The 21,552-nt window shown below is 48.6% G+C and overlaps 2 protein-coding genes and 1 pseudogene across 2 annotated transcripts in view; all 3 read left to right on the top strand.

Annotated features, from left to right (window-relative positions):
- LOC141201569 (uncharacterized) overlaps positions 1-10,314 on the top strand; it is a 57,929-nt gene extending 47,615 nt beyond the window's left edge. Inside the window, exons 7-11 of the mRNA XM_073663561.1 lie at positions 9,205-9,398; positions 9,462-9,602; positions 9,732-9,911; positions 9,986-10,109; positions 10,193-10,314. Of these exons, the coding sequence (XP_073519662.1) occupies positions 9,205-9,398; positions 9,462-9,602; positions 9,732-9,911; positions 9,986-10,109; positions 10,193-10,314 (761 nt within the window). The remainder of the gene's footprint in view (positions 1-9,204; positions 9,399-9,461; positions 9,603-9,731; positions 9,912-9,985; positions 10,110-10,192) is intronic.
- A 1,642-nt stretch (positions 10,315-11,956) lies between these two features.
- Positions 11,957-12,460, top strand: LOC141201570 (fucolectin-6-like; annotated as a pseudogene).
- A 375-nt stretch (positions 12,461-12,835) lies between these two features.
- On the top strand, positions 12,836-14,249 carry LOC141201571 (uncharacterized). The gene is made up of 2 exons (XM_073663562.1): positions 12,836-12,872; positions 12,982-14,249. Exons 1-2 carry the CDS (start codon positions 12,836-12,838, stop codon positions 13,851-13,853), a joined length of 909 nt encoding a protein of 302 aa, XP_073519663.1. The 3' UTR covers positions 13,854-14,249.
- The last annotated feature ends 7,303 nt before the right edge of the window (positions 14,250-21,552 follow it).

Raw genomic sequence — 21,552 nt, forward strand, 5'->3', positions numbered from 1 at the left:
CACCACCTGTAGTTTGGACACTTAATTTTTTCAAAGGAAATGCTTTGGGACCACGGGATACTCAGTGAAGAGCATCAGGAGGCACCCCAAGGCATAGGGGCTGGGACTGGCAGTAGGATGCCTTGCGGTGGACAGCCGAGCTCGATCCTTATAAAAGCTTTTTAACTGCAGCAGCTTTAGTGGACGCTACTGGAGCTGGAATTACGCGGCTGCTGGCATGAGACTTGCCCTCCAATAGATCCTTGTAAATGGATTTAAAGTGTATTCATTCAAATTAGAGAGACAATTTAAATTAAAAAGCTTAGAGCTGCCTCCACCACAGGGGGGCTCGCTCGACCCACCAGCGGACAGGCACCAGTATTGGGAGAGGGGGGCTGGCCGTCAGGGTTCACCGCGGCTCTGGCACAAACCCGGCGACGCGGAGGTGGCACGGGCAGGAGCGGACTGAACGTGTCGGCTTCTCACTTTTTGGATTTTAGAAGGGCATGACATGCCTATATCTGTGTCTCCCCCTCCTTTTACTCCTCCACCTCTTTTCTTTTCGCATGACTATATGTACTTGTCACTTTTCCATGTGTTAGTTGTGTCTTCTGAGCAGTTTGTCAGCTTTTGGACACCTTTGAAGGTGTTTTCTATGTATTTCTATGTGTTTTTGTTTGCCTGCCATTGGTTTTAACGGTGTTCGAAGGTGTTCGACGAACAGTTCGACGAACAGTTCGGCGAACACACGGGTGTTCGACGAACCGAACCGAACTCGAACACTACGGGGGTGGCTCAACACTACTACTAACCCAACTAGTAGCACCCAGCTTTTGCCGGGCACCCACAGAGAGGACGTAGCGGCAAGTTTAGGAAGCTAACCGAGTGCAGTGAGGTATGTGGCCAGGTGACCAGATTGTCAAAAAAAACATCACAGAAAAAGAAAAAAACAGCCTTACCAACACCAGGTCAGATCACCAAAGCACAAGCCGGTCGCGGCAGACTCCATGATAAAGTCGGGGGCCGCACAGGTGCAAAACAACGCCTCCATGAATTGTCAAATATGTGAGTGGCTGTGTAGCATCAACATTGCACACAAATGCAGCCTTTGGTGATCTGACCTGGTGTTGGTAAGGCTGTGACCTGATTGTCCCAACCTGGATTCTTCAAAAGTTTTTGAGGGTTAGGTGATGGTTAATTGAGCAGATCTGAATTCTTCCAGCTAGGGCTGTGGTCCCTTAAGCTGGCGTCCTGTAGATTCTCTGTCTGGGGAACAGAAGCAGTCCCCCCCCCCCTTCAATAGGTCACAACTATCCTTCAGGCCATCATCCACAGGTCCGGGGGAAGGTGAGATGTGGTCAACTCTCATTGTTTGAGTATTTAATCAATCTGCATAGTTTGTCCTTCCCTGCTTGCAAGTAAACAAGTTGCCTGGACTGATACAATGCTAGCAACATATTAGCAAAAATCAATTGTTCAATGACCTGCGTTCCTGTCATCCAAGGATAGCAAGACAATATGCTGAAACAAACGTCAACTCAAGAGTCAACGTTAAGGCTCATATAACAATGGCCTATGTTTCTTGACCCACTGAACAAACATGTCCGGCCTAATGAAGAACAAATGCTGTGTTGTCACATTGGGGAATATGAGAAAATCACTGATGTTTAAAAGTTGTACAAGAGCTCAGGAGCGAAAGTGCGATAGGGACTTATCCGGTATGAAATAAAATATTTTTAACAGGGTTATGCTAACCTGGTATGGCTGTATTCACAAAAGTTATCAAGACGTGGGTAATCAGCTGCTGCAGATCCACAGGTTTATTATCGACACCTTTCGAAGTTGACACTTCTTAAGGATATAACCACATGTAGACACATATAACAGTCAGACAGCTTTATAAGAGGGGCATTCAAATAATGGCGCCAAAGAGGCCCATGATGTGTCAAAGTTCACCTTTATGACAACTCTGAAAAACCAAAAGCTGATGAAAATCTGATCCAAAACACTGAGGAAAATAAGACTGGATTGTTAAGTATGAGAAAAATCACTGACGTCTGAATGAGGCCCTACACTGAAAAACCTGTGAGCTTTTACAAAGCCTACCTGAGATAAAATGGAGGATGCTCGGTTTTCATCGGGTACAATGGAAGATGTGCTCTATTTCAGTGTACCTCAGATAAAATGGAGGAGGCTCTCCCGGTGTACCTCAGGTAAAATGGAGGAGGCTCTCCCGATGTACCTCAGGTAAAATGGAGGAGGCTCTCCCGGTGTACCTCAGGTAAAATGGAGGAGGCTCTCCCGGTGTACCTCAGGTAAAATGGAGGAGGCTCTCCCGGTGTACCTCAGGTAAAATGGAGGAGGCCCTCCAGGTGTACCTCAGGTAAAATGGAGGAGGCTCTCCCGGTGTACCTCAGGTAAAATGGAGGAGGCTCTCCCGATGTACCTCAGGTAAAATGGAGGAGGCTCTCCAGGTGTACCTCAGGTAAAATGGAGGAGGCTCTCCCGGTGTACCTCAGGTAAAATGGAGGAGACTCTCCCGATGTACCTCAGGTAAAATGGAGGAGGCTCTCCAGGCGTACCTCAGGTAAAATGGAGGAGGCTCTCCAGATGTACCTCAGGTAAAATGGAGGAGGCTCTCCCGGTGTACCTCAGATAAAATGGAGGAGGCTCTCCCGGTGTACCTCAGATAAAATGGAGGAGGCTCTCTTAGTGTACCTTAGATATAATGGAGGCTCTCTACTGATGTAAAACCAGCTCACCATAAAAGCCAGTAAAGTAAATAATATAATTAAGTGTAGGAGGCTCTCTTTCCTTCTTTGAGCACCTCAAATAAAATCTCTCTGTTTCCAATTGAAAGAAAGAAGGAGGCGACGTAACTTGGCTCTGCTCCGTACGCCTAGTACACGCGCGACTCCGCTCCGTCCGCCTCGTACACGCGCGGCTCCGCTCCGTCCGCCTCGTACACGCGCGGCTCCGCTCCGTCCGCCTCGTACACGCGCGGCTCCGCTCCGTCCGCCTCGTACACGCGCGGCTCCGCTCCGTCCGCCTCGTACACGCGCGGCTTCGCTCCATACGCCTCGTACACACGTGGCTCCGCTCCGTATTCCTCGTAAACGCGCGACTCCGCACGCCTTGTACACGCGCGGCTCCGCACGCCTCGTACACGCGCGGCTCCGCACGCCTCGTACACGCGCGGCTCCGCACGCCTCGTACACACGCGGCTCTGCTCCGTACACCTCGTACACGCGCGGCTACACGTGCGGCTCGGCTCCGTACGCCTCATACACGCGCGGCTCGGCTCCGTACGCCTCGTACACGCGCGGCTCGGCTTCGTACGCCTCGTACACGCGCGGCTCGGCTCCGTACGCCTCGTACACGCGCTGCTCGGCTCCGTACGCCTCGTACACGCGCGGCTCGGCTCCGTACGCCTCGTACACGCGCGGCTCGGCTCCGTACGCCTCGTACACGCTCGGCTCGGCTCCGTACGCCTCATACACGCGCGGCTCCGCTCCGTACGCCTCGTACATGCGCGGCTCGGCTCCGTTCGCCTCGTACACGCGCGGCTCGGCTCCGTACGCCTCGTACATGCGCAGCTCGACTCTGTACGCCTCGTACACGCGCGGCTCGACTCCGTACGCCTCGTACACGCGCGGCTCCGCTCCGTACGCCTCGTACACGCGCGGCTCGGCTCCGTACACCTCGTACCCGCGCGGCTGCACTCCGCACGCCTCGTACATGCGCGGCTGCGCTCCGTACGCCTCGTACATGCGCGGCTGCGCTCCGTACGCCTCGTACACGCGCGGCTCTGCTCCCTACGCCTCGTACACACGCGGCTCTGCTACATCCACACTGTAAACCCCTCCTGACCCCACACATAAACTTCAGCTCATCCAGCACCATGACAACCAGCACAGCAGAGTCCTGCATCCACTGAGGCCCCTGATCATGTGACCCCTGACTCCTCCCCTCCTGTGACCTCATCACAGCTCCTATGCGCACAGAGCAGCTATATATGTGGTGGCGGCTCTGCAGTTGGAGGTATGTGGTGGCAGCTCTGCAGTCAGGGCTGCCACCAGGAATTTCGGAGCCCCATACTGTCAAAATTTTCAGGCCCCCTTGAGACTCTGCCCAGGCTCCACCTCCATCCCTCGAACCTTCTACAGTCCCACCGCCTACTCTTGGAAAAACTCCACTTCTGCACCCCGTCCTCAACAATCTCACAACAGTTCCCAGTGATCACCAGATCACATAACATGGGGGAAAAAGTATTTAGTCAGCCACCAATTGTGCAAGTTCTCCCACTTACAAAGATGAGGTCGACCTGTAATTGACATCATAGGTCGACCTCGACTATGAGAGACAAAATGAGAAAACAAATCCTGAAAGTCACATTGTCTGATTTGTAAAGAAATTTTTTTGCAAATTTTGGTGGAAAATAAGTATTTGGTCAATTACAAAAGTTCATCTCAATACTTTGTTATTTATCCTTTGTTGGCAATGACAGAGGTGAAACGTTTTCTGTAAGTCTTGACAAGGTTGGCACACACTGTTGCTGGTATGTTGGGCCATTCCTCCATGCAGATCTCCTCTAGAGCAGTGATATTTTGGGGTCTGTCGCTGGGCAACACGGACTCTCAACTCCCTCCAAAGGTTTTCTACAGGGTTTAGATCTGGAGACTGGCTAGGCCACTCCAGGACCTTGAAATCCTTCTTACGAAGCCACTCCTTTGTTGCCCTGGCGGTGGGATCATTGTCATGCTGAAAGACCCAGCCACGTTTCATCTTCATTGCCCTTGCTGATGGAAGGAGGTTTGCACTCAAAATCTCACGATACATGGCCCCATCCATTCTTTCATGTACACGGCTCAGTCGTCCTGGTCCCTTGGCAGAGAAACAGCCCCAAAGCATGATGTTGCTACCCCCATGCTTCACAGTAGGTATGGTGTTCTTTGGATGCAACTCAGCATTCTTTCTCCTCCAAGCACGACGAGTTGTGTTTCTAACCAAACAGTTCAACTTTGGTTTCATCTGACCATATAACATTCTCCCAATACTCTTCTGGATCATCCAAATGCTCTCTAGCAAACTTCAGACGGGCCAGAACATATAACGACTTAAGCAGGGGGAACCGTCTGGCACTGCAGGATCTGAGTTCCTGGCGGCGTAGTGTGTTACTGATGGTAGCCTGTGTAACGTTGGTCGTAGCTCTCTGCAGGTTATTCACTAGGCCTCCCCCTGTGTGGTTCTGGGATTTTTGCTCACCGTTCTTGAGATCATTTTGATCCCACGAGGTGAGATCTTGTGTGGAGCCCCAGATCGTGGGAGATTATCAGTGGTTCTTGTATGTCTTCCATTTTCTAATTATTGCTCCCACAGTTGATTTCTTTACACCAAGCTGCTTTGATCTTCACCATAGTGGAGTTTGGAGTGTGACTGTTTGAGGTTGCGGACTGGTGTCTTTTATACTGATAACAAGTTCAAACAGGTGCCAGTACTACAGGTAATGAGTGGAGGACAGAGGAGCCTCTTAAAGAAGAAGTTACAGGTCTGTGAGAGACAGAAATCTTGCTTGTTTGTAATTGACCGAATACTTATTTTCCACCAAAATTTGAAAAAAAAAATTCTTTCCAAATCAGAGAATGTGATTTTTAGGATTTGTTTTCTCAGTTTGTCTCTCATAGTTGAGATCTAACTGTGATGTGAATTACAGGCCTCTCTCATATTTTTAAGTGGGAGAACTTGCACAATTGGTGGCTGACTAAATAGTCTTTTTTCCCCACTGTACATAGCCAGCAGCTTTTGTTTTGGCCAAAAGATTTTTAAAACCACCACCACGATAAGGTAGACTCTTCTGGCCGGGCCCTACTCTATTCTAACCTATTAAAATTTTCTTAAAGTACCCAATACTCTTTTTAGGTATATTTTTATTTATTTTTCTTTAAGGGAATGTGTCATACACATTTTTTAAAATGACCAATAATACCACATGCAAGGATCAAATACCACCACACCATGACCGGACCACATATTACCACCACATAGTGACCGAATAATACCACATACAAGGAATACCACTGCACCATGACCAGACCACATATTACCACCACATAGTGACCGAATAATACCACACAGAAGGGACAAAAAATGCCACACCATGACCAGACCACATATTACCACCACATTGTCACCGAATACTACAATACTGATCATTAATAAAAAAAACATAATACTAATATTACCATAAGTGCCATTATACACCGGAGCTCTGTACATGGTATACAGTGTATAATGTAAGTATACAGGTAATATAGTGATCATCAGTGACATTATACACTGGAGCTCTGTATATAGTGTCAGTGTACAGGTAATACAGTGATCACCAGTGACATTATACACAGGAGCTCTGTATATAGTGTCAGTTTACAGGTAATACAAGGATCACCAGTGACATTATACACAAGAGCCCTGTACATAGTATATAGTGTCATTGTACATGTAATACACTGACTCACCAGTGACGTCTCTAGTTGAAGTCCTTCATCTTCACTTTTCTCCTTCATCCAGCACAGATCACCATCACTTCTTCCAGCCAGGACTTGTCTTTGAATAAAATAACACAGTTATGTAGAGCATATTCCCCAACTTCTACATTACACAGCTGAATACAGACGTGCACCCACCATTAATATATAATTAGTCATTATGCAACCCACCATTCCAAACATAATTGTAATCCATCCCTGCGCCCCAAATAACTGTAAATAGCCACTTTCCCCACCTAATAAATATGTCAATTAATTAGAGCCTGTACTCTTTCCCAGAATTTATTACCAGTCACACTCCTGCATCCGCAACACCCCCCACTCTGTACCTCCTGCTCCCCAATTCATTATATTTACATGCACCCTCTGCCCCAATTCATTATTTCCTGCTCTCCCCACCCCCACCCCCTAGTCATCATTTACTCTCCCTCATCCCCCATTCACCATTTGCTTTCCCCACCCCACTCCCAATTCATCATGTGCTTTCCCCACTCCCATTTTTCAATCCACCATTTGCTCTCCCCACCCCTAATTCACCGTTCGCTCTTCCCACCCACCACTCCCAATCCACCATGCGCTCATCCTCCCCCCACTCTCAATCCTCCATGTGCAGCTCACCCCTCCACTCCCAATTCCCCATGTGCAGCTCACCCCCCCCACTGCTAATTCCCCATGTGCAGTTCATTCTCCTCACCACTCCCAACATTCCCCCCACTTCCAACTCATCATTATGTGCAGCTCATCCACCCCCCACTGGCAATTCCCCATCACGTGCAGCTCATCCTCCCCTACTGCCAATTCCCCATGTGCAGCTCATCCTCCCCCACTGCCAATTCCCCATGTGCAGCTCATCCTCCCCCACTGATAATTCCCCATGTGCAGCTCATCCTCCCCCACTGCCAATTCCCCATGTGCAGCTCATCCTCCCCCACTGCTAATTCCCCATGTGCAGCTCATCCTCCCCCACTCCAAATTCCCCATCATGTGCAGCTCATCCTCTCCCCACTCCCAATTCCCCATCACGTGCAGCTCATCCTCCCCCACTGATAATTCCACATGTGCAGCTCATCCTTCCCCACTGCCAATTCCCCATGTGCAGCTCATCCTCCTCCCACTCCAAATTCCACATCATGTGCAGCTCATCCTCTCCCCCCTCCCAATTCCCCATCACGTGCAGCTCATCCTCCCCCCACTGCTAATTCCCCATGTGCAGCTCATCCTCCCCCACTGCCAATTCCCCATGTGCAGTTCATCCTCCTCCCACTCCAAATTCCCCATGATGTGCAGCTCATCCTCCCCCACTGCTAATTCCCCATGTGCAGCTCATCCTCCCCCACTGTCAATTCCCCATGTGCAGCTCATCCTCCCCCACTCCAAATTCCCCATCATGTGCAGCTCATCCTCTCCCCACTCCCAATTCCCCATCACGTGCAGCTCATCCTCCCCCACTGATAATTCCACATGTGCAGCTCATCCTTCCCCACTGCCAATTCCCCATGTGCAGCTCATCCTCCTCCCACTCCAAATTCCACATCATGTGCAGCTCATCCTCTCCCCCCTCCCAATTCCCCATCACGTGCAGCTCATCCTCCCCCCACTGCTAATTCCCCATGTGCAGCTCATCCTCCCCCACTGCCAATTCCCCATGTGCAGTTCATCCTCCTCCCACTCCAAATTCCCCATGATGTGCAGCTCATCCTCCCCCACTGCTAATTCCCCATGTGCAGCTCATCCTCCCCCACTGTCAATTCCCCATGTGCAGCTCATCCTCCTCCCACTCCAAATTCCCCACCATGTGCAGCTCATCCTCCCTCCACTCCCAATTCCCCATCATGTGCAGCTCATCCTCCCCCCACTCCATTTAATTTTTTTTTAAAAAATAAAATTGTCATACTTACCCCACATACGATCCCTGCAGCATCCTGGCGCTCCTGTTGCGACGAGGAGATGCACGCCGCCACCGGGTCCTGCTGACTCCTGAAGTATGAAGGAGCTGCTGCAGCGGCGCAGCTTCAGTAAGGAACTCGGTGCCAATATGTGCGCCGTCTAAGGCGGTGTGCGCCCCAGTGCTCGGCACTTTATTACAGCATGGAGTGCCGTGCATGGAGCGCCGTGAGCATACGCACAAGAGGGGGGCCCTGACTAGACCCGGCCCCTCTCTGTACTGCTGCTCACGGGGCCCCAAACAGCAGTAAGGGCAGTGATGCCCTGATGGCGGCCCTGTCTGCAGGTGGAGGTATGTGGAGATTCCCCATTATTGTCTCTCAGAATTTGCCATTATTCACACTATGTGTCTATTTTGTGTCTGTTTTTTTTGCATGGTGAAATAAATCATCCCTCTGATTGACCGCTGGCTGCTGGCAGGAAGGCAGCAGGGAGGCAGCTGACAATCAGTGTGATGTCGTCAGTCACGTCCCATCAAGAAAGCAGAGCCAAAGAGAAGCCGCTGCTCCGTCTACGTGACTCATTAGAAGCCGCAGAGTCACTGGCAGGAGCAGTCCGTGACCGCTCTGTTCCCGCAGACATTGAGGAAGGGCAGGCAGGCAGTTAGGAACTATCTGCCTTTTACTTCTTCTGCCCATAGTTATAAAAATAATATAGTCCTGGATAAACTCTTTAACACACAGATATCATCCGTGGACAGGCTGTTCTTTTTCGTGGACCTATTCACTTGAATAAGCAAGTTTAGGGCAGGACAAGAAAATATCCCTAAATAATCTACTATGTCCGTGTTCACACCACGAGTGCAGCGTTCAGGCCAAACCTCCTCCGGTCCTCAAAGCGAAGCTCATTAATGGCCGCCATAAAAATCCACTTCTTCTTCCGGCATCATCCAGGATCAGATCCACAGATTACTGCTTTATACCGGAATCAGTGATTGTATTATTACATAGAATTATTGGTGACGTTACATCTTCTCATCTTCTTCTCATTCAGGTCTCTACAATATCGGATCCTCTCAGTGAAGATCTTCTATATAAGAGAAGTTTCCTGTCAAAGGTTGATAGGGAGCGAGACAAGATGGCGGAGAGGATATTCCACCTCACCCTAGAGATCCTCTTCCGGCTTACTGGAGAGGTGAGAGATTCTGATGACGTCACATTACATCATTCTTATCTATGGGAATAACAGATGGACAGAACTGGAGAGGTGAGGACTCTGGAAATGTCTGGAGGGAGATTTATTAATGTGTCTCTCCATAACCAGGATTACATAGTAGTGAAGAAGACCTCTAGTGAGCGCTGTCAGAACCCTGTGTCTGAGGGATGGGGAAGACCCCTGAGCCCAATCACAGGGCCTCCACCTCACCCCCTGATACATGAGGACATCAATGACCAAAAGATCCTAGAACTCGCCTACAAGATGATTGAGCTGCTGACTGGAGAGGTGACACTGCTGGGACATTATACAGTAATGCTATGAAGGGATCTGGGGGATGACGGTATCATTGTATGTGTCAGGTTCCTCTAAGGTGTCAGGATGTCGCTGTCTATTTCTCCATGGAGGAGTGGGAGTATTTAGAAGGACACAAAGATCTGTACAAGGACATCATGATGGAGGTTCCCCAGCCCCTCACATCACCAGGTAATAGACAGGACTGAATACACACGGCCTATAATTATCTGTATGTAAAGAATGAATTCAGTCCCTGTATGTGTTTCCTCCAGATATATCCAGTAAGAGGACAACACCAGAGAGATGTCCCCGTCCTCTTCTTCCACAGGACTGTAAACAAGAAGATCCCAATGTTCCTCAGGATCATCAGGTAGATGGAGAGAAGGTGTCATGAGATCTCCCCTATGATGTGTAGACGGCTGTGAAAGTCTTGTGTTCAGTCTTGTTTTATCCACCAGTATTATATGTTTTCTACTTGTGTAGAATGGTGGAGATGGCAGGATTAGAGCTGATCATAGATGGGACTTCTCCATCTGTCTGTGACTTTTACAATATTTGTTTCAGGGTGAAGATCTGACCCATATTAATACTACAGAGACATATGGGAAGGGGTGATGAGCGGTGTAAAGAGGAGACTCCTACATATGACTACCCAGGTGAGTAGTAACCACTAAATACAGAGAAGTCACAGATCCTGTGGTCATTATATTATGAGTTTGATCACACAAGTAATTGACGTGCATTTTACTTGCAGATAGATTTGATGCATAACAAAAAAAGCTTTTCTTTTTTACACCTTTTTTGATTAACGCGTTTTGGTAGCAAAGTTGCATTGGTTAAATGGGATTTTATTTGCTGCAGAAAGGCGCCATGTCTCCAATTGTAATGTAGTTGTGAGTTGCCAGATTACAGCTGAATGTCAAGAAGAGAGCCGGGTCACACACAGAAGTCAGGCAGGTGGACTCTAAGCTGGAGAAGCCAAGGTCAATATCTAGCAGCAGTACACGTCCCGGAAGGGCAGTCAAGTGAGAAGCCAAACCATTCTGCGGTCAACAAGAAGTATGTAGGCAGATCAGAAAAGGGTTTAGAAGTAGGGTCAGGTAATAATCTGGTCAAGGTCCAGTTTTGATTCTCCATTGAACATTTCACTAGAAAAGATCAGTGACAATACACACAAAGGAAATAAACGTGTCTATAACAAAACAGGTGTAATTGCAATAATGTTCTAGGAGAAATACTTCATTTTCTGGAACAATTTTAAGGGCGTCAACTATTTCAACCATGACTGTGTATAGAGAAATGTGAGACAATATAGAGATTAAAAATACAATTTATTAGATCGGAGTTGAAAACACATAAAAATACAAAAAGCCATTTAAGAGGGATAAATGTAATCACAAAAAACAATGGAATGAGGCATCTGAATGAGTCCTGGATAAGTCCTAAGCATACAGCCTTGAAGGGGTATTCCCATCTCCAAAATCCTATCCCAAAATATAGTAGGTGTGATAATAATAATAGAAAATACCTCCAATTAGAAATGTACTCCGAGTGTCCTGGGATCACCACGCTGACGTACCGACCCCCATCCCCTTACAGCAGAAGCACAAGGTGGCAGAGATAACATTCGTGACTGTTCCGCACACCGGATTGTTATTGTCGGGGAAGTTCCGAATTCGGACCTCGGCCCCCATCAGTCTCCAGGTTGGTGTGGGTGCACAAGTCACTATTGAAGTCGGTGTCTTTGTTCTCATCGATGGCATTCTTAGCCAATATGCTCCTGGTGGCATACGGATAGTCCGACACCTGGGAGGCCACTCTGGTCCTTGCTATGTTTGTGGCTGCAGGTGCAGGAGCAAATCCCAGAGCCAGAACCACAGATCCCAGTAGAATCAGAGAAGATACAAGATTCATCCAGATTGTGCAGGAGCAGCTCCTGTGAGTACAGACTGCAGGGAATAGTCACTGATTACCAGGGAACCAGCATTTATCAGATGTGGAGATTACACAGGACCTTCACTTACATCTCCTGCAGGATGAATCTTGTATCTTCTCTGATTCTACTGGGATCTGTGGTTCTGGCTCTGGGATGTGCTCCTGCACCTGGAGCCACAAATATAGCAAGGACCAGAGTGGCCTCCCAGGTGTCGGACTATCCGTATGCCACCAGGAGGATATTGGCTAAGAATGCCATCGATGGGAACAAAGACACCGACTTCAATAGTGACTTCTGCACCCACACCAACCTGGAGAAGGATCCCTGGTGGAAGCTGGACCTGGGCCAGAGCTACAAGATATCCAGCGTCGCCATAACCAACAGGATTGACTGTGGTCTGGAGCGACTGATGGGGGCCGAGGTCCGAATCGGGAACTCCCCCGACAATAACATTCCAGTGTGCGGCACAGTCACGAATGTGGTCTCTGCCACCTTGTAGCGACCCTCCATCCCCTTACAGCAGAAGGACGTCAGCGTGGTGATCCCATGACACTCGGAGTACCTGTCGATGTATGAGGTCGAGGTTTATTCAGACTCCAATTAGAAATGTGGTATAGTTCTCCTGATTCTTTGTCACTTACCCCATGTGCAGAGCATTTCAGTAGCTTAGGTATCCATAGTTATGACCACTAGCAACTAACTTGCAATGCCCTGAACATGGGGTAAGCAACATAGCGAATCAGAAGAACTATACATTTCTAATTGGAGATATTTGCTAATCTTATTTTTATTACACCTACTACATATTGGGATAGTTTCTCGGAGATGGGAATACCCCATCTTACATGTTTTGGCGTGTATTTTTATCTGTAGATTGTAATGTAATAAACCTTATTTTTAATCCTCCCTTTATTGTCTCAAACGTTTCTGCCTGTATGTATTATGTTTGTCGATGTTTGTATATTAGGGGTTGAGTACCATGGGATTTGTGAACAGGTGGCTCACCACTGTCATAGGTCATAGTTTCATTATACTTTGATTTGTAAAGAATTATGTATAGAGAAATGTTATAAAATATAAGGCATTGATATTAAAAAATAATAAAATCAGATTTATTCTTGGCAGATGACTGTGGTGTCAAACCAGATACCTATGAAAAGCGTGCCATTATTCCAGCTATACCTCCAGCCCTTCAGAGCAGAAATCAATCATCTGAGCCTTTTCAATCCGTCATCTACTTGGATTCATCACAGACTGTTAAGCAAAATGAAAGCCAGAGAAGGGATGTCGAACATCAAATAATTCCCACAGGGAAGAAACCATTTTCCTGTTCAGAATGTGAGAAATGTTTTAAAACTAAATATAAATTGCTTACACATCAGAGAAGTCACACAGGAGAAAAGCCGTTTTCATGTTCAGAATGTGGGAAATGTTTCAGCGATAAGTCATATTTGCTTAAACATTACAGAAGTCATACAGGAGAGAAGCCATATTCATGTTCAGAATGTGGGAAATGTTTTATCCAGAAACGAGATCTTCATAAACATCAACAATTTCACATAGGAGAGAAGCCATATTCATGTTCAGAATGTGGGAAATGTTTTATCCAGAAACGAGATCTTCATAAACATCAACAATTTCACATAGGAGAGAAGCCATATTCATGTTCAGAATGTGGGAAATGTTTTATCCAGAAACCAGATCTTCATAAACATCAAAGAATTCACACTGGAGAAAAGCCATATTCATGTCAAGAATGTGGGAAATGTTTTGAACATAAATCTAAATTGCTTATGCATCAAAAAAGTCACACAGGAGAAAAGCCATTTTCATGTTCAGAATGTGCGAAATGTTTCAGCAATAAGTCAGATTTGCTTAAACATTACAGAAGTCATACAGGAGAGAAGCCATATTCATGTTCAGAATGTGGGAAATGTTTCACCCAGGGTTCATGTTTAATACAGCATATACAGTTACACAAAATAAAAAGGGATTAATAGAAGGACTTACTAGACCGATCGCAGAGACGATTCAGTTTAGCTGGAGGGAAGCACTCAAACGAACCGTTATGGAACAGGACCCCCGCTTACACAAATATGTATAACCCAGCATGAGTATAGATCAATATTCGGCCTGATCTTTTATGCCGACGGGGGCGCTGCCCACACACTCCCCTGTGATGACCTCACGTGGGCTGGTCTCCACCCTTCTTGGTTTTATTCAATCTCTAATTTTCTGCGATAACTCCTCACTGGTTGATCGCAGAAGTTAGCAAGTGATGCCATCTTTTTTATTGCAAATTTACCTGTGATGGATCAACCCCGTACTCCAAGATTTTGCCACATGGGGGTTGTCGTAGCGCCTATGCAGCTAATGGGACATAATGTTACAAAGTGGGGCGAATATTGTGGATCACATATTGTTGGACATTTTGTGATGTGACCAAAGCACTCCTGGCCCCCACCTTCCTGTGCTCACTTAGCAGGGGCAAACAGACAATGTGCTGATTAATGGGTTGTTGCCTAACTGCTGTCTGGGAGCCTACTGTGGGTATTATCTGGTGAGAACAATGGGTGCTAAAAATAGCCTGTGTGATTCTCTATAAAACCTGCTTGTAAGAATAAAAGTTTTAGTCCATCTTGGAGACACACTGCGATAGTCATATTTTATATATCCCAGTGTAAGAAAAGCCTTTCCATGTCAGGGGCCGGCAGAAGAAGATTGGACATCTGCGGATGGGGTAACTAGCTCCCGTCACACTACCTTTACTTAGAGACCACACATTACATGACTGCTGTCTGTTATTTTCATTTTCAGAAAGGCTCTAACTTGCTTCTTTAAGAGTGGTCTTGGCCAGTTTTGGATTGCATCTACTTTACTGATCTGGGGTTTGATCTCGCCTCTACCTACTACATATCCTAGTTATTTGGCCTCTTTATTTCCCATGGCAAAATGTTTTCAGATTTATAGAAAACCCTGCCTTCCTGAGAGGATCAAACACCGACCGGACCTTTTGCAGGTGACATCTCCAATCTGGGCTGAAGATTACGATATATAAAGTATGATGCAGTGTAATTCTTACGGATTGCGAGGATCCAGCCCATGGCACTCTGGAAGGTGGCCAGGGCTCCCTGCAGACAAAACAGCATCCGGACATATTGGAAACATCCGTTGGGCATAGAGAAGGCAGTCTTCTCCTTGGCTTCTTGTGACATAGGGATTTGCCAATATTTCTTAGTTAAATCCAAGGTGGTTATGTGGCGCCCCTGAGAGTTCAGTCGCCACAGAGGTACTGCACTTCATGGAACGAGGTGTGGTATCTCCTCTCCGAGGTAAGGATGGAGCACCACACAGGGCCCCACCACACATCCAACACTACACACTCCCATTCTGAAGGGGGTTTAGAGCACAATGTGGTACCCCAGTCCTGAATGGAGGAGTAAGGGCGGGACCAAAAGTAGGGGGAACCTTGTAGTGAGTAGGGTGGATGAAGCACTTTACGGTTATACTAATACATCCATATAAATATGGATGCCATCTTTAATACCGGGTCTTTTGTCGCAGTTCCCTGGAGGTGACAGTTAGTACAAGCTGCAGCTGCCTCAGGAGGCTGTGATTCCCGGTCTCAGGCCTTGAGATTGGGGGCTGGGGCAGAGTTGAGTTACAGCTGGCTGTGTCCTATGTCTTAGTCCACACCAGAAGGCCTAGGAGGGGAGCAGAGGAGAAGAGCTCCACAGGCGAAAGGATCTCAGGGGATGTGGACGGAGCAGAGTTGCCACCTGCTACCCTTATTCTGGCCCCGCCAGAGAGACTCCTGCCGCAAGAGGGGGTACCGGTCCCCGATTATCTGACTTTGTTCTCCAAGTCTCTGTCAGAAAAGTCCGAAGGCTGAAGTGGATCCCAGGGGGAATATGGATGGAGCGGAGTCGCCACCTGTATCCCCTTAATCTGCGTCTATCCAGAGGGACCCCAGCCTTATGCCACGTTTACACCCCAGTCACCAATAAGGGACCTAGGCGGTCCGGGGGCTACAAGCCACCTTCAGCGGACATTGCGGTACCCGTACGGGACTTAGTAGGGGCACGAGGCGGTTCTAGTACAGCAAGTGAGAGGAACACACTGGTGGAGGGGTTTTGTCTGGTGCACCCGAGCTACCCGGAGTGAGCTGAACCCCATCCTGGTGGCCGCAGCGCGCCGTGAGGAACAAAGAGAAGCTTTGTGGCTGAAAACAAGTCTACCGTGAGTAAAACCTGGATGACTTCATACACCGCCTCTTCTCTCTCATTTCTGCGCGGCACCGCACCCACCATTCCTCTGCACTGCACTTCTTCTACTCTGCCCTGAGGCCTGGCTCCACCTGCGGGGAGCTATTCCATCCCAAGCTGCTAGAACACCGGCCTCAGAGGACTGGCGCAGCGCTGGTGGTCCTCAGCAGAAACCACAGGTGGCGTAGCCGACAAATAACCACTCATCCACTACCCCATATTTTTAATGTGTGCGCCCTGGCCACGGACTGAGCCAAGGCCACCACTGCATCCCCCTCTACCACCGGCCCGCAGTCCGAGTACACCTTTCCCAGGGAGGGCTAACGCTACCTGAGTAGTAGTGGGTCACAAAGTTATATACTTTGCCAGCCCACGTCTCGCGATCAGGTCATCGACACACGGCATCTGATATGCGTTGAACTTGGACTTCATTCAGCTTCCTATAATCGTTACAGAACCTCCATTCGCCATCAGGTTTTGGAACCAGGACAATAGGGCTACACCACCCTCTCTGATTCCTCAAATACTCAGAGATTCCTTGGAGAATAGCTCTCGCCAGGCCTCAGGAATTAGATAGGGCTTCAAGTTCACCCGCACATGGGATTAAATCAGAACCTCACGTTCTATGACCTTTGTACAAAATAGCAAATCTAAGAACAGGTCCCTGTTCTGCTGCAACAACTCCCACACTGCTATTTTTGAGCTTTCAACGGCATCTTTGCTATTATGACTCTTTCAACATCTGCTTCAGGCTTGTCCAGAAAACACGGAGCTTCAACTGGCTCCCTATCTTGCCACATATGTACACTTTGTACAGTTTTAGTCTTCTTGGTTATTATTATTAATTAATATAGCGCCATTAATTCCATGGCGCTTTACATGTGAAAAAGGGGTATACATAGCAGAAAACAAGCACAATAGTTTAAACAAAAACAAGTCACCGACTGGCACAGGAGGCGAGAGGACACTGCCCGTGAGGGCTCACAGTGTAGAAGGGGGGGGTGAGGATACCGTAGGTGAGGGTACAGCTGGTCATGCAGTGATGGTTACTGCAGGTTGTAGGCTTGTCGGAAGAGGTCGGTCTTCAGGTTCCTTTTGAAGGTTTCCACGGTAGGCGCGAGTCTGTCGTGTTGGAGTAGAGAGTTCCAGAGTAGGGGGGATGCATGGGAGAAATCTTGTATGCAATTGTGGGAAGAGGAGAAAGGAGCAGAGTAGAGAAGGTGGTCCTGTGAGGATCGAAGGTTGCATGCAAGTAGGTACCGGGAGACTAGATCATAGATATATAGAGGAGACAGGCTATGGATGGTTTTGTATGCCAAGGTTAGGGTCTTGAACTTGAGTCTCTGGGCAATGGGGAGCCAGTGCAGGGATTGGCAGCGGGAAGAGACAGGAGAATAGCGGGGGGACAGGTGCATTAGTTGGGCAGCAGGGTTTAGGATAGATTGCAGGGGTGCGAGAGTGTTAGAAGAGAGACCACAGAGCAGGAGGTTGCAGTAGTCGAGGAGAGAGATGATGAGGGCACGCACTAGTGTTTTTGCAGATTCATGGTTGAGGAATGTGCGGATCCGGGAAATATTTTTGAATTGGAGTCGGCATGAAGTGGAAAGGCCTTGGATATGAGGTTTGAAGGAGAGATTAGAGTCAAGTGCTACCCAGAGGCAGCGAGACTGGGGAGAGTGGGGAGAGTGGGTGGCCATTGACTTTGATAGATAGGTCAGGAGGGGGGTTGAGTGAGATGGTGGAAATATGATGAATTTGGTTTTATCCATATTAAGTTTTAGGAATCTAGCAGAGAAGAAAGATGAAATAGCAGACAGACATTGTGGTATTCTGGTTAGTAAGGAGTTGATATTGAGTACAGAGAGGTAGATCGGTGATGGACTTTGTAGTTCCCTTCACCAAGCTTCTCTACCACCTCATAGGGGTCTTACCATTTGGCCAAAAACTCTCCACTGTGGGAATTAGTACAAGGACTCTGTCCCCGGGGCTGAACTGCCTCACCCTGGCTGACCAGTTGTAGACCCTAGATTGAGCCCCTTGTGCCTGGAGGAAATGTCCTTTTATGACGGGCATCACCTTCGCAATCAACTCCTACATTTTAGTGACATCCTCAATGATGCTCCGATTGGGGCGTAACCTCGGCTTCCCAGGAATCCTTCGCTATATCAAGGAGACCCATTGCATGTCGACCATATAGAAGTTCAAATGGAGAGAATCCGGTTGAGGCTTGTGGAACCTCCCGGATAGAAAACAACAGATACGGGAGGAGACAGTCCCAGTCTTGACCGTCCTTCTATATGACCTACTTAAGCATACTCTTCAATGTTTTATTTAACCTTTCCACAAGGCCATCCATCTGGGATGGTACATGGATGTCTTCAGTTGTGTAATTTGTAGGGCCTTACACAGTTCCCTCATCACCTTACTCATAAAGGCTTTTCCTTGGTCGGTAAGTATCTCCCCCGTTAATCCGGTCCAGGAAAAAATGTGTACCAACTCGTGTGCTTTACTTACCACAGAGGAGTTTCTCAGTGGAACTGCTTCAGGGCACCACGTAGCATAGTCAAGGATGAACAATATGTATTGATGCCCACAAGCAGATTTAACCAGGTGATGGACCCAGTCCATGGCAATTCGTTCAAACGGCACTTCTATGATGGGTAATGGTACGAGGGGACGTCGAAAGTGAGAGGAGGGGTGATTATCTGGCAGGTGGGACAGGACCTGCAATACTTTAAGATTTCCTGGTGATATCCAGGCCAATAGAACCTCCGCACAACCACTTATCCACTTTTATCCACATCCAAATGGTCAAGACATGTAAATGGACCATGTCCATCATCCTTCATCTACATGGTCAGGGTACCAACAATTGCTCCACTATTTCCTCTCTGACCTTAATAACGCTGTACAATAACTCCCCACTCAACATAAAATAGGGAAACCTGGTGTCAGCCCCTGGCTCTTGCGCTATACTGTTTAAGACAGTTACATTATGTAATGTCTCCTTTAGCATTAGCTCCCTATCACGGGCGGACCTAACATTTTCACCGGTCACCCCTACATCAGGTATGTTGGCCCCAAGGGACACTACCTTGTCATCCCCCACAAGGACACAGAAGGGAAACCCGTCAGACTCTGAGTGTGGTAACAGTTCTTTAGGGGTGACCCGTCTCTTAATCGAGCACTGTCGCCCTCCTCCAAAAGTCCCAAAACAAACAAAAGTCCTGGCCTATAATAATGGGGTGCAGTAAGTCCTAGACCACGCCAATCTCGTGGGACTCAGTACCTTGGCCCATTCCAATGTCCACTCTGGCCACTGGATAGCCTTTAGCATCCTCGTGAAAGCAATTGACGTCAACCTTCTTTCCAGGGATCAGCTGGAGAGGAAATGTGGCCCTCACTAGGGTCAACAAACTTTCTAAGACTAGCAGTCCAGTCACTTGCTGACCATTCCCCATTACGGGACAAGCTTGTGGCCCCTTATTGCATGGAAAGATCGCACTGCAAACTGGATACACATAGTATGAACAGTGGCAACCCAGGCTACAGTCCATCTGCTCGGAAGTCAGGGGACAATGCGGTGCTATATGGCCTGGGCCGTGATATTTCCAGCATATGTTGACAGCTGGAACCTTTGGTATAACCTCCCCTGAGCCTTTTGATCTTGGACGACCCACCCCTTTTTGGGTGTCCCCAAGGAACCATCGACCCCGTGATATCTTTCGAACAGTCTGACCAGGTCATCCGTATTCCGGGGATCCCCCTGGGCAACCCAAGTCTGTATTGGCCTCGGAAAGGAGTGCACAAACCGGTACATTACCACTCGCTCTACCATCTGCACAGGGGTAGAGGTCTTTGCCTGCAACCATTTTTGAACGTGGTTCAGCAAATCAAACATTTGGTAGGGAGGGGGTTTGTCACAGTGATATGCCAAGCGGTGGACACGTTGTACCCTGACAGTCATTGTCACTCCTAAGCGCATCTTTTAAGGCTAAGTCAGAGTAGGCCTTCTGGAGCTCCCCCGTTAAGTATGGCATCAGCACATTGCCCTGGTGAGAGTTTCTCCCTCTCGTCGAATCTTTCAAAAATGGCCTCTGTGTCGTCACCCTTGGTCATTTTCTGCAGGGCTCTCCTTACTGCCTTCTGGATGGAGACATCATCAGCTGACGTTGGAGTCGAATCTACCGCCATGCCACGAACCTCTGTCGCATAAGCAGCTTATTTGGCTCCTGTTGCGCCAGCTGTTGTCGGTTCTGCTGCTACAGCTGGGCTTGTACCAGGTGTTTCACTAGGTTCTCCATGCTATCTGATGTTATTTGCTGGCTTATGGCTGCCTTCGTCCAGGGCATGCAGTACCTCTGTAGCAGTCACACGTGTTCCCTGGGAACTCTGCCCGTATTTCTAACACCCATTGTGGGAATGCTACTCACTTGGGTGCGTGGTGAGGTAACACGGGAACCGTTTCCATTTATATGTCCTTGCTGGGTTATTGGTTCTTCATAAACCGATGCGGCACATAGACCCCGTAATGATCGCGGCTCTCTCCAGCAGCCGCCGATATCAGCGCTGTATTGCAGTGTATTGCCGTGCAGAGACCGTCTATCTGCACAGCAATATCAGTGCCAGCCACCGGCCTATCAGAGGCCAGCAGCTGACCTCTGCGTCCCAGCGCGGCGACGTGTGACGTCACTGCCATGTACAGATGTCAGCTGCTGGCCTCTGATAGGTCGGTGGCTGGCACAGGTATTGCTGTGCAGAGAGCCGGTCTCTGCGTGGCAATACACTGCACTACAGCGCTGATATTGGCGGCTGCTGGAGAAAGCCGCGATCGTTACGGGGTCTGTGCCTGCGGGCCACAGGTGCAGAAAGGACGCCGAGGGAACGGAGGACAGGTGAGAATATATATATATTTTTTTCTCTGTCATGTCAAATACAGCACAGGGGACCTGTGCTCAGTATAGGGAGGGGAGCACCGTGTGCAGTATGGGGGGACGGGGACCCTGAGCGCAGTATAGGGGGACGGGGACCATGAGCGCAGTATGGGGGGGGACCCTGAGTGCAGTATGGGGGGACGGGGACCATGAGCGCTGTATGGTGGGGGACGGGGACCCTGAGCGCAGTATGGGGGGGGACGAGGATCCTGAGCGCTGTATGGGGTGGGCTGGGACCCTGAGCGCTGTATGGGGGGGGGCGGGGACCCTGAGTGCAGTATGGGGGGATGGGGACCCTGAGTGCAATATGGGGGGACGGGGACCCTGTGCGCAGTATGGGGGGGGGCGGCCATGTGCGCAGTATGGGGGGGACACCTGGATGGGGGACATGTCTGCAACATGGGGACCTGGATGGGGGACATGTCTGCAACATAAGGACCAGGATGGGGGACCATGTCTGTAATATGGGGGACCATGTCTGCAATATGGGGGACCTG

The sequence above is a fragment of the Phyllobates terribilis genome, unplaced genomic scaffold (assembly GCF_046119375.1).
Source record: "Phyllobates terribilis strain yellow unplaced genomic scaffold, ASM4611937v1 Scaffold_119__1_contigs__length_5224398, whole genome shotgun sequence".
Taxonomy (NCBI): domain Eukaryota; kingdom Metazoa; phylum Chordata; class Amphibia; order Anura; family Dendrobatidae; genus Phyllobates; species Phyllobates terribilis.

Coding starts and splice junctions, on each gene's coding strand:
- LOC141201571 (XM_073663562.1), top strand. CDS start 12,836: ATGGGATTTGTGAACAGGTGGCTCACCACTGTCATAG. Junction 12,873..12,981: donor GTGGCTCACCACTGTCATAG/GTCATAGTTTCA, acceptor TATTCTTGGCAG/ATGACTGTGGTGTCAAACCA.